Genomic DNA, 14,647 nt, shown 5'->3' on the forward strand with positions numbered 1-14,647 from the left:
GCAAAAAAAAGTCGGGGTAAAATCTGCATGATCGCTAAGCTTTACCCTGTTGGGGAATTGCAAAATGTGCGCGCTTAAAATATCGTATGACTATAAAAGGGGACTGAAAAGTTTCATCAAGGTATCGTTGTCCATTCCGCAGTAGTCTTAACATGACAAAGATTGTGATTGTTGGGTATGTTTGACCATTTAAGCTACAGCGAATTGAAAAAACTAACAAACGTTTAGTGCCGGTATCATTGGATTCTATACCGCATTTTGTTTATTGGAACGCGGCATTGATGCCAAGGATATAACTATTATTGCTGAGTACTTACCAGGAGACGAATCGATCAAGTACACTTCACCTTATGCGGGTGGGAACTTTTCCTGTATTACTGGCGATGACCATGATGTCTTGGAATATGACCGAATGACTTATGTCAATCTTGCCAAGGTGCAGAAAGCCATTGGTGGGAAGACTAAAGGGTTGGATAGGTACAAGTCTACTGAGATGTGGGATTACAAGTTGAAGAAAGTGAAACATGATTCTTTAAAGAGTTATTTGCAAGATTATCATGAGATTGAAAAGAGTAAATTGCCTAGTGGTGTTGCATTTGGTATCACTTTCCTCTCTTGGAATTTCAATTGTCCTAAATTCTTGATGAATTTTAAAATCTACTTGGAGAAACAAGGAGTTAAAATCGTTAGAAAGCATTTGGACCACATTGTTCAAGCTTATGCACACGATACTAAGCTTGTTTTCAACTGTACTGGATTAGGTGCTCGCTCATTGGGTGGGGTTGAAGATAAGAACGTGTATCCAGCTAGAGGTCAAGTTGTCGTGATTAAAGCACCACACATTATGGAAAACATGATGCGTTGGGGAAATGGGGACCCAACATATATCATCAAGAGACCATTTTCTCATGATCAATTAATCTTGGGTGGATTTTTCCAAAAGGGGGATTGGACTTCCGATACTTTGAAAGATCAAAGTGATGATGTGTTGAAGAGAACTACTCAGTTGTTCCCCAAGATCTTGAATGATAATCCCCATGGAAACAAGATTGAGGATTTGGAAGTTGTTAGAGTTGTTGCTGGTTTGCGTCCTGGTCGTCATGGTGGAACACGAATTGAAAAGGAGAAATTTGATGAGGGGAAGATCCTTGTTCATAATTATGGTGCTAGTGGTTATGGATACCAAGCTGGATTGGGCATGGCGTATAAGGCTGTACAATTAGCTTTAGATGGACCTAAATTGTAAGTAGTTGTAATATGAAGCAGTAGTATTATGAAGTTTGATATAAATTGCGCAAGTCTCACTAAAAATCAACAAAAAAAAAATAAACTGCGAAGGAATGCGTTTCTTTAAACTCCCTATCCTTTAGTCATGTCACAGCTATTTGAATGGGCGTTTGGAAAGAAGTTGACTCCTCAAGAAAGGCTTCGGAAGAACCAGAGGGCCTTGGAAAAGACTCAACGAGAACTCACCCGAGAAGTAACCAAATTACAGCAACAAGAAAAGAAATTGATAAGTGATATCAAGAAATCGGCCAAACAGGGGCAAATATCGAGTGCCAAAATCCAAGCTAAAGATTTAATCAGAACTAAATCATATATAAACAAGTTTAATTCAATGAAGGCACAGTTACAAGCCATTTCCTTACGAGTTCAAAGTGTAAGGTCGAATCAACAAATGGCAATGTCAATGAGGGACGCAACTAGAGTGTTATCAGGGATGAATAGATCGATGAACTTGCCACAGTTATCGAGAATAGCTCAGGAATTTGCCAAGGAGAATGATATGATGGATCAGAAGCAAGATTTCATGGATGATGCGATTGATGATGCGATGGCTATGGATGAAGATGAGTTGGGAGAAGAAGAGCAAATCGATGAGATATTGGGTAAGGTGCTTGATGAGATTGGTGTTGATTTGAACTCCAATTTGAAAGATACTCCGACTGGAATCAATGCAGGTCAAGAAACAGTCAATAATGGTAGAGTTGCAGAGAGTGTGGGTGCCCATGGTGAAAGTGGTGGTGGTGGTACTTCCAATACCGATGAGGATGATTTACAAGCAAGATTAGATAGTTTAAAGAAGTAATAAATAAGGGGCTCTATTCTCTAATTGATGTATTTCTTTTCCAAAAGATAATCTATAATCTGCTCAGCAGCTTCTTCAATAGAAAGTCCCGAATGGTTCTTGATATGAACTTCGGGACTCTCTGGAGCTTCATAAGGCGCACTAATACCAGTAAACTCCTTAATAATACCCTCTCTTGCCTTTTTGTACAACCCTTTTGGATCTCTTTGTTCAGCAACTTCTATAGGCACATCAACAAACACTTCAACAAAGGGTAAGTTATCCTTGGCGTGTAATTCCCTAGCCAAGTTCCTATCGGCTTTATAAGGACTTATAAATGAAGTAACTGTGACACAACATGAATCACTGAATAATTTAGCAACTTCACTAATTCTTCTGATATTTTCATTTCGATCTTGTTCGCTGAATCCCAAATCTTTATTCAAGCCAAATCTGACATTATCACCGTCTAATCTGTATGAGTTCAACCCCCGGTTCAAAATCGATTGTTCTAAAGCACATGCAATTGTTGATTTCCCACTGGCCGATAATCCAGTTAACCAGACAGTTACACCTTGTTGTTTTCTTAATTGTGCACGTTCTTGGTGAGTTAAGTTTGGGTGCCAGGTGATGTTAGTAGCCATCGTATTGAGTTGCTTCAGTGTAGTTTGCTTGAGAAAAGGTTTATGTTTGAGATCTGAAAAATTTCACTGCAAAAAAAAAAAAGAACGGGTCGGTTGTTGAATCAATTTAGCTGTTGCAATTAATCATTGCACGTGATTTGGGGTAAAAGAAAAGTTTTGCTGAGGACAAGAAAATTGCTTTGGTCACATTAAGAAGAAAGGCTGATATTCTAACATCGTATCACCTTTCAGGATACCAAATCCTAGGCTCTGGAAGGAGAGCATCTTTGGGTAGGGACCTCTTCCTCCCTCCCCCTGCGGTTGCAAGATATAGAGGTAATGGTCTTCATGTTAATCACATGCCTCCAAGTCACCTAGTACAAGGATCCCCGAGCGTGAAGAAGAGAATTTGATCATGTGTACCTAGGTGAATCTCTTTGCTAGGGGTCTGGCGCTTTGCTTCGCTAATGTAAAGATTGCAAAAAGCATCAAACTTGGTAGCTCGCATTTTTGAGTTTCTGCAAATGAAAAAAATTTTCCACATCTAACCACAAACAACGACACCACTAGCATATTTATCCCCCACCATGTACTACGAACTATTTGCTATTGCCCGTATAACGGACCCATTACATGTTACAAAAGAAGCCACTAAGATTGCTTCGACTGTTGGTAAATTGATCTTAAACAATAGAGGTATAGTTAGGGATATAACGAGTCTTGGTGCTAAACCATTACCTAAAATCATATCAAAGGAACAAGAAAGGCATTTCCAAGGTTACCATTTCCTAATGGGGTTTGACTCTTCGAGTAAAGTGCAAGCACAATTGTTGAGGACGTTGAGGAAAGATCCTAGAATATTACGTGCTAGTATAATTAAACATGATTTGAAAAAGAGTTTGAATCCAGGTACATCGATAGACCAAGCATTGGGTGTGAACTAGTGTGTGTGGGCTATAGATATGGAGAGGGAAGGTGTGTTGTTATCTTGCTGGAGGGGTATTGTAAATAGAGTATTTGAGAGCAAGCTCAAGAAGCTAAACCAGTTTGTACTTGATTCAATGAAGTGACGATTATACAAGAAGTAGATGGCAATTAATAAGGTATCACAATTGGGAAGTTTTCATTATCTTTCATAGTGTAGACTCTTGAGGAGATGTTTGGCGGCAATTAAAAGCCGTTGTTGACGTACAAATTTATTTCCCCTGTTAGAGTTCGGTTGTTTGACAAAAGAAAAGAAATTAACAGCGTCAGTTGTAAAGTAGTGTCAGTATCCACTATGTATATATATAGTGTTCAGTAATGTACATGATATATATTAGACGATGATGATGATATATAGAAGAAAGAGTATATTTTTTTGTGTTACAAAAGTAACAAAAAAATCAACTGATTTAGGACGAAATCAAAACATTGGACAATAGACACAAACTGAAAAGGGAAAGAGAATGTTGTATTTAGGTGTAGGTGCAGGTGAAATAATACAAAACGATGCAAAAGACAAGCCGAAGGAGAAGTAAGAAAAGGTCTAGAAAAGAGAAAGATCTGCAGTACATAGCCAATGAAAAAGAAAAGGTTTCCTTACTGCAAAATTTAAAAAACGTGCTTATATATATGCCTTAATGCTTCTTCTTCTTTTCCTCTACGCGTGTAGTAGAGCTAAGCAATTCTTTCTCACGACGGTGGCTTGTCTCATCTTAGAATGAGATCGTGGAGAGCATATAATATATTAATTTCTTTTTTAGCTATTGATATATAGTTGGAGAACTATTTCGTCAAATGGAGTGTGGTATATGTAGTTTAAAGTTGGTTCAATCTGTCTGTTAATGTACTTGATAGTATACTTCAAATAGGAAATAATACTTTGTGAGTGTAGTTACAATTGTATTGTATTAATAAAACTATAAACAACAGAAAAATAAAATAAAATAAAAATAAAAATTAAAAATTAAAATTAAAAATTAAATTAAAAAAAAAGTTTTGATTTTCCATTTCTTCTTTCTTTCTCTACATCACATTCATTACAAACAAAACACATACAAAGTCTACCTAATAGATCTCAATTTTACAAGCTGTTAAAACTGTTCTTGAGAGAAAAAGACACTTGATAATATACTACTACTAATAGATTGATACATCACACCATCCCAAATTAATAAAAAAACAACAAAAATTAGTCCTTCCTTTGTCCAAATTGCCGAGTTTTTATATACAACCGATCAACAACAACACAATTTACCACACCACACATTCACACATTCATTCCCATCTATTCCACCATTTTGTAATATGGACATCGGCATAGACTCAAAGGAAAAGCATGACATTACAGTAATAATGCAGGAATCAATGGATAATTCAGCATTCTCGTCACCCAAAAACAGCACACCCTTGTCAAACAATCAAACCGTAATAAATTCCATTGAAAAGCGTAGCAGCAAAGGACTGCCATTCAAATCCAAATTTAGCAGATCGCCCCGTCGATCGCAACAAATACAGAGGCAGAGTCAATCATTTGAATCCTTGGATATAATTAACGAATCTACACAGCAGCAATCACAGGCAATAAAAGAAGAATATGATGAGCTAGAACGACGATATGCCGATGCAGTGCTCCAATATGAGCAGTTTAAAGTTGAAAATCAGAAATTAAGAGACGAAGTGCAACTGAATCAGGATGAAGTTGTTTCTTTAAAATCAAATTTAGAATCAGCTGAACAAAGTCTTGTGGACTTGGAATCTGAAAAACAAAGGTTAAAAGAAGCTTCATTACAAAACGAAACTTTATACAAAAAGGCTATAGAATCACTACAAAACAAAATTGAAGACTTGACCATGCAACTTACAACTACTACCAATACCTCCAATGTGCCCATTTCTCGTGGCGGCAATGCCTTGGTCACAAAGTATGAAAGGCTCCTACGTGATTACAAAGTTCTCCAACATCAATTTGAAGTGGAGAAAAGCTCAAAAATTGTTTTAATGGATCAAATTGAGTTTTTAGCTCACAAAAATGAAGAACTTGCCCATCAGTTGGAAAGTCCCATCACTGATGATATGGAGAGTGAAGGTAATAAAAGTGTTAATGGCTATATAACCGATGCAAGTCACTATATACGTGATGGAGACGATCACTACATAGAATATGACTCAAATATGGATATTGGAGATCAATCGTTCCCCGGTGGAGAATCCACATCAGAATCAGTTAAAGTAACTTCAAATTTCCAATTCCCACCATCACCAGACCCCAAATCAAAAGAACAGAAAAGGCTGTCATTGCCAGTAAATTTGAAAGAACAGTGCGCCCCGCAACCACCTGACTTTGTCCTATCGCCCTTCAAGTTGACACCAGGGCCATCAACCTCCAATAGAGAAGAAGGCGTATTTGAGAATACAAATACTGCAGATATAGAAGATTACCTAACGTCGAATCCAAGTCATGTTAGGTACAATAGTCATGACATACTACCCATAAAAGTGGAATTTGAAGCAGAACCTGTGAGATTTACATCTGTGCCTGAAAAAGTGCTCAAACATAATCCAGGGTTTAACGTGATTGAACAGACATTTGATGCAGAATACGCCAAGTTGCATCACAGAGATGGTACTTTTTGTGCATTGAATGGCATGGATTCAGAAGATACTGGCTTTGATAGTAGTCAGCACATGTCATATGATGAGTTTGACCTGTCGTCAAAACGTTCAAGTTATCTCAACACTGATAGCAAAACTCGACAAGAAATTACAAAACTAAAGTTTGAGCTTCAATCGTTGAAACTTCATAATGAAAAGCTACTATCATATATTGGATTTGAGTTGCAAAAACAGAAAAAGAATATCAAGAAATTGGCCAAGAAACAGTCTGCTAGATCTTTGAGAACTTTGAGTAAGCAAATGGAATACTCCGATGCCAAACTCATTGAAGAATCTAAAAATATGTTGATTAATCAAAAGAGGGTGTTGAGGTCAGTTTCCATTAATGCCGTGTTTAATAAGAATGAGAATTTCGCTAACCCAGTGGGACTTAATATCGGCACAGCCAATGATGGGTTCAATACCGCACCAGACCTGTACCCATATGACTCTGAAGCAGACAAAAGTCACGAATCCAATTTTGTTAATGATAAAATTGTTAAGAAATTCGCTTCACAAATCATGAACCGAAATGACTTGTACTCCCTTAGTGAAGATGAGGTGGACTCTGATTTTGAAAATGATAGTTGGGCACTTGCTGAAGATGGAGAAAATGAGAATGGTCAAGAATATTACGATATCACGTCTTCTTCCTCCTCGTCATCAGAAGAAGAAGAGAACATGATTCATAAAATAAGATCATTTGTCTTGGGAACGCCAAAGGATACGAAAAAGAAACGCAAGGATGATTTGATTGATGATAATTTAAAGTTCAAGTTCCTCACCATTGCTTTAGGTATTGCAATAATTGGCTTGAAATTGACACCAAAATCACAACTGGCAATAACACAATAAAGAGGAAAACAGAAGGGTTTTTTCAGTTAATAAGAAGTATGTATTATATATTAGTTTATAACTCCAATAATATCTCGCATCGATAAGGTTTTAGTAGATCTGTGATAAACAAAAACGACGCTTTCGTATTGGTTGATGGAAAGCGACACAAAAGAGAGGACTCAGAGTTCATTTCCTTTGTGTAAAATGAAAATCCATATCGTGCCAGTCTGAGACACTGCGATATACATACAATCCTGTGTAGACGGTATTAATCCCCTTATTTTGTGACAGCAAAGATCACCCCACTTTTATTTTCTACTTTTTTTTTTTTTTTTCTGTACTTACTTTGTGTCTGATAACAATCTGTTTATGAACACTAGGTGATGAAAAAGAGGAGATATTTTCTACATTGTTCAATCTCATGTGTGGCAGTGCTCTTTTGACTGTAAACCGTTGGAGTGGTCACCACCTCTAAACTTTCCCTCCTCAATACAATGTACACACTCTTTTCTTCGGTTTTGCAACTTTAGTTTTTATATTTTCTTTTCTTACTGCAACAAAATTTTCTTCAATTTTTGCCGTATGCGCGCGCTCTTTCGGGTGGCATGTCTTAAATAGCATCCCCATGACATGATTTTAATGAAACAAGGTTATGATACTTCCCCTCAGGATCCGTATCGCATAAAATATAAATAAAACCAAACATCTCTTTTGTTTTTGTTTTCTTCTTTTAAACTTTCTTTTTTTTATTCCTTCACGAACTGACCCATTTTACTTGTGTGATTTTTTCCAAAAAACTTTACCACGCTAGTGATAGGCTGAATCGTCACTAAGAACGAACTCGGAACTTGATTTTACTGTTGTGTTTGTTTTTTTTTTTTCTTTGTCTCCTTTGTTTTGCCAGGTTCTTTTGCATTCAAACACAAAAAGGGGAAAAGTCAGGCTAACGAACTATATATAAAACCAGACAAATAATGGCTCTACGAAATTACCTTTATGCCAAACATGATTCCCATGTTGAGATAAATACCAGGATCAACAAAGCAGAAATACTGGACCAGGATAGTAGTACAACGCGCATGTCTTCATCATCACCATCTACGTCATCTACATCATCATCTACAATTAAACCTACAGGACATGGACGCTCAATTCCACGAAATGCTCGTCATCATCATGCGACTCTCGTTTCTCAACAGGTGAATAAAGTGGCTCACGATTTGGATGAAGTTAGTATAGATGGGGGGAAGAAGTGCACTAAGCTGTGTGAATCGTGCAAATGTGAAAAGGAGAAAGAAAAAGGTGGTGGTGATGATTCAGTGGGCCATCACCACCACCACCATGATGATGAGCCAAGTTTGAAAGTCGAAGTAGCTGAGAATGAAGTGGACTTTACTAATGTTTTGTGAATTGAAATGGCCACCGGATGGCTAAATGTCTAAAAGTATAGAAGTGGGTTAGGTTGCATCATAGTCTGGCTTATCCACAGTTCAATGCACCCCTTGTTAATGAAGGTAAATTAAAGTTTGCATGATTCGAATATATAAGTGGAAATTACCGAAATTAATGAAAGACAGGCAACTGCTTATATTTAATAAAATGAGGACTTTTTTTGGGGGGATAATACTTGAAATGAGTTGACTCTTTATAAAGGGAAAATATTGACTATACAAACTGTAGAAAGTAGTACTCTTTTTTGGTTAATTTCTCTTGTTCTGGGCTTCTTTAGTTGATCTTAGCTCTTCCAAAAAGGCGTCTTTGAATTTCTGGAATAGATTAGATGCACTGGGGTATTTTGGTGCATTGGTTTGGAAAAAGTTTGTCGCTGTGGAGAAGACAAAGTTCTCAATGTCCTCTTGGTTTTCAGCCGTGCCATTGTCAATTGTTTCAATAAAGCCCTTTCGCTGTGTGATTTCCTCTGGTTCCTCTGCATCTATGGTACTTGACTGTCCTGTAGAATCCGCTGCTTCTGCTGAAAGTGCACCTGTGTCGTCAATACGCTTATTCAAACATTGAATTGCTTCGGAGTCGCTGTCTTGTACATTATTAAGCATCTTCAATGGCTCAATGTCTGATGGGCGTTTCAAAAATAATCTTCTAATGTCGTTGTGAACGGGTAGGTCGAACAAATGGGGGATCGATGTAGATTTCACGCCACCAGCTAATAGACTGCGTCGTAGTTGTACGTCATCTTGAAGTGTTTGTGGTATCAGACCATTTAACTTGTCCTTGTCTGACCTCTCATTCTCCAAAGTCACTGGCTTTTCCCTGATAGGCGGGAGATTCGACACCTGTAATGGGGCAACTTTGTCCCGCACTGGTTGACCTATTGCAGATTCACCCAACTCAATAGTTTCATCACCGTTATCTGAATTGTCTGACACTGACCCCACATCGACACCCTCGCTTTCACTTACACTCTCAGGCGGTCGCTGTATTAGGGAGCCCCTGTGAGACATGGGAGCTCTCCTCAACCCGTGCCTCTTTTTGAATTGGTTCAACCAGCCATGGCTAAAACTAACCAATCGTTTAGGATCATCCACTCCATACTGATGAGCATACACAGCCCAATGTTCTCGTAGTATCGGCTCGGAAATAGGTTCACTCTTTTCCAACCTTTTTAAAACTAACGCATCCATAGCCCTATTGATCTTTTCATACTTGAATTTGACTGTCCTGCGACTGTTTTTGGACAATTTGTACTCTTGTCGAGCAAACGAGTGTCGTAGATTGTCTTCACGTTTGAGCCAATCACTTAGGGATGATTTCGATATTGATATTTCTGTTTTAAACTTGTTGACGGTTGTTAGTTGAGAGCTTCCTGAGGAGTGGAAGTAATCTAACACTTGTATCTTTTGGGCGAGTGTTGCTCGCTCCTGTTTCGATGTCATCATCGATTAGGTATGACGTTTTCTAAAGATGACGAAATTTTGGTTATCGCGAGGAAAAATACAAAAATCCAAAAGTGAAAGTGAAAGTGAAAGTAAAAGTTACATTTGACTAAATAATTTACTTTCTAGCTTATATTAAACAGCTATACATGGCATTACCATCTTTAATGAGATCCAGCACCTTTGCTAACTCTGTCCAAGACTGATTCGTAAGCAACTTCTGAAAAATCGGTACCTTGAACATCAGCAGCAACACCATTCAAAGCTCTTCTCAAAGAGTCTTTGGAAGATGCGTAAACCATCTTGGATCTGACTGGTGCGGTATCTGGAGACCAAGTAAAGAATACAATCTTGGATCTCTTACCTTCTCCTCCACCAATTTCATACTCAAAATCGTAAACAGCGTATTTACATTCATTCTCTGGCAATTTTTCCAAAAATGTGTCATAGTCTGGATCGGTGGAAGTTTCGTCAACAACAATTTCAGTCTTGGCGTCATTCAAGGTGTAAATTACAAACTTGTACTTCTTACCCAATTTCAAATCGTTGAAAGCGGTCAATGATTCATCAGCAACTTGAACTCTAGTAATTAAATGTTAGTATAGTGTATTCGCAGAGGAATATGTTAGTGTTGTGGATCAACATACCCTGATCTAGACTGAACATATTGGTTAGTATTTGACGTTGTAAAGAAGGAAAAAAATACATGACTGCTTTCACCTAGCCTAGGCTGCAAACATGTACACATTGCCCATCAATTGGATGCTTGAGGGGGATATATACATACCATATTTGATATTTTGTTGTTTGTTTTATGTGTTTGATTATATCAATTGAAAATAGTGTTGGTTGGTTTGAAAGTTTCGACCAGGGCGAAAAAGGTGATTGACGTTTTTTTTGTTTTTTGCTGGTTTCTTTTGTTGGTTAATTTTACACGACCTTTGTTTTTGGTAGCATGGGGCGCTGGCTCAGTTACATCATAGAGAAAGAACAGAAGCCTTTGTTTATGAAATGTAGAGTTAAGAGGGCCGTCTGGTTTAGATAAAGTGTTGTTTAAGGGTGCTACTAATATGTTCCTTTACTGTGTATAGATTCATATTTGTCAACAGTTACTTTTTTGCTCAATAATTGTTGCAAAATTTGAAGAACAATAGTCAGCATTGAAGACAACTGAACCATGATTTGCAGGACACTTCAATATCAATTATACATTCTCCAAACACTATATATATGATAACATATATCCGAATGAGTCGAATTGGCCTTCCCTTCCCAAATAGACCCCCAGGAAAAAAGAGTAACTTCCCAAATTCAAGGACACAGAGGGATTATGTCTACAAACAAGACACTTGTGAGTAAGCTAAGCATGTGGTAACAATTATCACACCTCCTTTCTTCCAAAACATGCACCTAGAAAGATTTACCCAGATCTCGACACTGGGTTATCATTTGGATCTGATTCAAGCTCTAAAGGCATACAAAAGCTAGTTAAAGCTTGCATATACTTGATTGGCTCAGAAAACATCAAAAACGACCCCGTTAGAAGGAAATTTCGAAGGATTTTGAAGCATTTTCAACATTGGCGCTCCATCCTAGCAATCAATTTTTGCGGTTTATATCGGTTTGGCGCAGTTGTCAAATATGCTTATTTCCCCTTTCGATGCGATGACCGAGTGGTTAAGGTGAAGGATGCAGGTTCCTTTGGGCATTGCCTGCGCAGGTTCGAACCCTGCTCGCGTCGTAATTTTTTTTTTCTTTTTTTGAACTTCCTGAATTACCTCTATCTTTAAATCGGCGCTGAGATTCTACTCTGATTCATTGACCTATTTGACAAACTTTGCAAGGTTATGGAACAGTTTAGCTGATTATCTAAGTCGCTTCATATTTATTAGCGTGTAATGTTTTATGCGAAGAATGCAAAAAAGGCAAAAAAAAGAAAAAAAAATTATTCAGTTCTTTTAATGACAACTAGGGCAAAAAAATGGAAGATTTGTATGAGATTCTAGAGGTTACTTCTAGTGCCACTGATGTGGAAATCAAGAAAGCATATAGGAAACTTGCGCTAAAGTATCATCCAGACAAGGCATCCGAGGAAGATCGAGAAGAGAATGAGGTTCAATTTAAGAAGATCTCATTTGCATATGAAGTCTTGATCGACGAGGAGAAACGTCAGAACTATGATCTTTATGGTACTACTGACAGTAATGGAGGAGCACCTGGCGATTATGACTTTACCGGCAATCCCTTTGAACAATTTTACGGAGGAGGTAATTACAATGGATATGGAGGCAATGATTTTTACGACTTTTTTAATGGTATGAATGGAGCACAGTCTAATCGCCATGATGATAGGCGAACAGATGATGCTGTATTAAACGTGGAAATCACTTTAGAAGACCTTTATATTGGGAAAGTGATACGATCTAAATCTACCAGAAATATTATTTGCAAACAGTGTAAAGGAACTGGAGTCAAGTCTGCCAGTGTTGTGAGTAAGACATGCGGAATATGTCACGGAGAAGGACATACTAGGAAGATTAGACGAGTTGCACCAGGATTTGTGGCCCAGGAATACGTTGATTGTACCACATGTAATGCAACAGGAAAAATATATCGTAAAAAGGATAGGTGCAAAATGTGCAAGGGGGAGAGAGTTTGTGAAGAGACTAAAATATTGGAGTTTAATATACGAGAAGGATCTCCAAGTGAAGGGGAAGTTGTCAAGAAAGGCGAAAGTGATCAATACCCAGGTAAGATTCCAGGAGACATTATTTTGAAATACACTTGTAAAAAGCATGACATTTTTGAAAGAAAGGAAGGTGGCCTATATATGAACTTAAAGATTCCCTTGGCCGATGCATTAACTGGGTTTTCGAAAGTAGTGGCTACACATTTGGATGGACGTGGTATCAAAGTGGAAATACCAAAAGGAAAAGTCATTAGACCTGGTGATTACCTTAAGCTCAAAGGTGAAGGTATGCCGCACAATGTTGAAAAGAGGACGTGGTTTTCCTCCAATCAAAGCGTAGGTGATTTGTATATAAAAGTGGACATTGAATTTCCCAAAGACAATTGGTATCTTGAAAAGAATGATTTATTGACGATAAGAAATATATTGCCGACCCATCTTAAGGAGACTACAGAGGTTTCAGTACCAGAATCCAATGTACAAGTTTTTACTGATTTTTCAATAGTGCAGTCGCTGGATTTACCAGAGTATACAAACTCAAATGATGAAAGAAATGGTCATCAGGAAGGACCACAATGCACTCAACAATAGGGCAAAAAAAAATAAAATGAGTATCCCAATCTCTTTAGTCATAACAATCCATTAGACCTTTACATAGCTACTCTAATCTGTATATATTAATCCAACAAGTTTCTCAAATCCTCGTCATTTAAACCGTAATCTTCTTTTCCAGTCCCATCGATGGTGATGTTAGCTTCAAGCTCCTCATCTTCCACATCATACCCAAAATCCATTTCTAAATCTAAGCCATCACGCAGAGTCAGTTTTAGCTCATTACTATCATTTGGAGTTGAAAAATACTGAAACTCGTCATCATTGAATGATATAAGTTCGTCGCTATCCCTTTTATCTTGAGGTATAAACTCAATTTCATCACGCCAGTGTTGCGCCACTAACGCATCTATTGAATGGCGCCTATTTGTACGTTTTATTGGATCGACGTTATTTCTTGTAATATCATCATTCACAATGTGTCTTGCATTTATAGCCTCAGTCCTGTCAGAGAATGTGGTTTCAATCTTGCTGGTTGGCTCATGTCTTATACCTTCAGACTTGACCAAGGAATCTGTTTGAAACAACTTAGGTTTCTTGGGCGATAATAATTCCGGGCGCGATATCTCATCCAAACTCAATCTTTTCCTGATCCTAGACCTTGGTACATTGCCTGAATCTTGTCTTTTCTCAACGGATTGTGTATGTAATTGGCTTGATGGCTCATGTTCCTGGTACACCGGAACAGACTGGAATCCCAAACTCGAATTAGACTTTACTAAACTTGGAGGTCTGTTGTTGGATTTGAATGCAGCTAGACTGTTTACCGTAGATTTCGACCGATTTAGTTCAAACGTGTTTGTATTTTGATTTTTACCACCCAACGGAACTCTCTTAAACCGCAGTGTTGGTCTAAAGTTTGAACCTTTGCTTGCAACATGAGAATTTTCATTCAACGACTCCTTGTGAAATTGTTTGATTGAGTTTTTATTCTCAGAGTCATCAAATACTCGATTAGACATAATGCAATTGATGAGCGCTGTTGTGAATAGGGTGACACTTTCGGCAGTGTAATACTAATTTAACCTTTTTCAAGCCTGGCAATAGGATACACTATCAATGACCAACTTGCTAGTTTCGTTGGAATTTAGAAAAAGAAAGGGGATGTTGTTCTGGTTGTTTCTTTTGTTTATATTTTTCCAAAGTCCACTTTCTCCTTTTGTACATTGATTACATAATACATTACATAAGAAAAACTCATTGCTAGGCAGCGCGTACTTTTGATTGTGCAAAAACAGTGACAGGAAATGCCTCCGCCACATACACTTCAAGAGTCATAGCACCTAAAGAC

At 37.8% G+C, this 14,647-nt stretch overlaps 10 protein-coding genes across 10 annotated transcripts; 6 read left to right on the forward strand and 4 right to left on the reverse strand. All coding sequences in view use genetic code 12, as the record gives it.

Annotated features, from left to right (window-relative positions):
* Window positions 1-152: 152 nt before the first annotated feature.
* Window positions 153-1,246, forward strand: IFG3 (Ifg3p; the record flags this gene model as incomplete). Its single annotated transcript, XM_067693210.1, has 2 exons — window positions 153-175; window positions 229-1,246. The coding sequence occupies 2 exons, from the start codon at window positions 153-155 to the stop codon at window positions 1,244-1,246; spliced, it is 1,041 nt and encodes a 346-aa protein (XP_067547754.1).
* Window positions 1,247-1,372: 126 nt separating this feature from the next.
* On the forward strand, window positions 1,373-2,089 carry VPS2 (ESCRT-III subunit protein; the record flags this gene model as incomplete). The annotated part of the gene is made up of 1 exon (XM_067693211.1): window positions 1,373-2,089. The coding sequence occupies one exon, from the start codon at window positions 1,373-1,375 to the stop codon at window positions 2,087-2,089; it is 717 nt and encodes a 238-aa protein (XP_067547755.1).
* Window positions 2,090-2,109: 20 nt separating this feature from the next.
* MET14 (adenylyl-sulfate kinase) lies at window positions 2,110-2,712 on the reverse strand (the record flags this gene model as incomplete). The annotated part of the gene is made up of 1 exon (XM_067693212.1): window positions 2,110-2,712. One exon carries the CDS (start codon window positions 2,710-2,712, stop codon window positions 2,110-2,112), a length of 603 nt encoding a protein of 200 aa, XP_067547756.1.
* Window positions 2,713-3,278: 566 nt separating this feature from the next.
* On the forward strand, window positions 3,279-3,635 carry MRP17 (mitochondrial 37S ribosomal protein bS6m; the record flags this gene model as incomplete). Its single annotated transcript, XM_067693213.1, has 1 exon — window positions 3,279-3,635. The coding sequence occupies one exon, from the start codon at window positions 3,279-3,281 to the stop codon at window positions 3,633-3,635; it is 357 nt and encodes a 118-aa protein (XP_067547757.1).
* Window positions 3,636-4,980: 1,345 nt separating this feature from the next.
* I9W82_004170 (uncharacterized protein) lies at window positions 4,981-7,182 on the forward strand (the record flags this gene model as incomplete). Its single annotated transcript, XM_067693215.1, has 1 exon — window positions 4,981-7,182. One exon carries the CDS (start codon window positions 4,981-4,983, stop codon window positions 7,180-7,182), a length of 2,202 nt encoding a protein of 733 aa, XP_067547758.1.
* A 956-nt stretch (window positions 7,183-8,138) lies between these two features.
* I9W82_004171 (uncharacterized protein) lies at window positions 8,139-8,573 on the forward strand (the record flags this gene model as incomplete). The annotated part of the gene is made up of 1 exon (XM_067693216.1): window positions 8,139-8,573. The coding sequence occupies one exon, from the start codon at window positions 8,139-8,141 to the stop codon at window positions 8,571-8,573; it is 435 nt and encodes a 144-aa protein (XP_067547759.1).
* Window positions 8,574-8,864: 291 nt separating this feature from the next.
* On the reverse strand, window positions 8,865-10,058 carry I9W82_004172 (uncharacterized protein; the record flags this gene model as incomplete). Its single annotated transcript, XM_067693217.1, has 1 exon — window positions 8,865-10,058. One exon carries the CDS (start codon window positions 10,056-10,058, stop codon window positions 8,865-8,867), a length of 1,194 nt encoding a protein of 397 aa, XP_067547760.1.
* Window positions 10,059-10,219: 161 nt separating this feature from the next.
* COF1 (cofilin) lies at window positions 10,220-10,721 on the reverse strand (the record flags this gene model as incomplete). The annotated part of the gene is made up of 2 exons (XM_067693218.1): window positions 10,220-10,629; window positions 10,703-10,721. 2 exons carry the CDS (start codon window positions 10,719-10,721, stop codon window positions 10,220-10,222), a joined length of 429 nt encoding a protein of 142 aa, XP_067547761.1.
* Window positions 10,722-12,036: 1,315 nt separating this feature from the next.
* On the forward strand, window positions 12,037-13,335 carry I9W82_004174 (uncharacterized protein; the record flags this gene model as incomplete). The annotated part of the gene is made up of 1 exon (XM_067693219.1): window positions 12,037-13,335. One exon carries the CDS (start codon window positions 12,037-12,039, stop codon window positions 13,333-13,335), a length of 1,299 nt encoding a protein of 432 aa, XP_067547762.1.
* An 86-nt stretch (window positions 13,336-13,421) lies between these two features.
* Window positions 13,422-14,318, reverse strand: I9W82_004175 (uncharacterized protein; the record flags this gene model as incomplete). The annotated part of the gene is made up of 1 exon (XM_067693220.1): window positions 13,422-14,318. The coding sequence occupies one exon, from the start codon at window positions 14,316-14,318 to the stop codon at window positions 13,422-13,424; it is 897 nt and encodes a 298-aa protein (XP_067547763.1).
* Window positions 14,319-14,647: the final 329 nt, after the last annotated feature.

This window comes from Candida metapsilosis, assembly GCF_017655625.1.
Source record: "Candida metapsilosis strain BP57 chromosome Unknown scaffold5, whole genome shotgun sequence".
Taxonomy (NCBI): domain Eukaryota; kingdom Fungi; phylum Ascomycota; class Pichiomycetes; order Serinales; family Debaryomycetaceae; genus Lodderomyces; species Lodderomyces metapsilosis.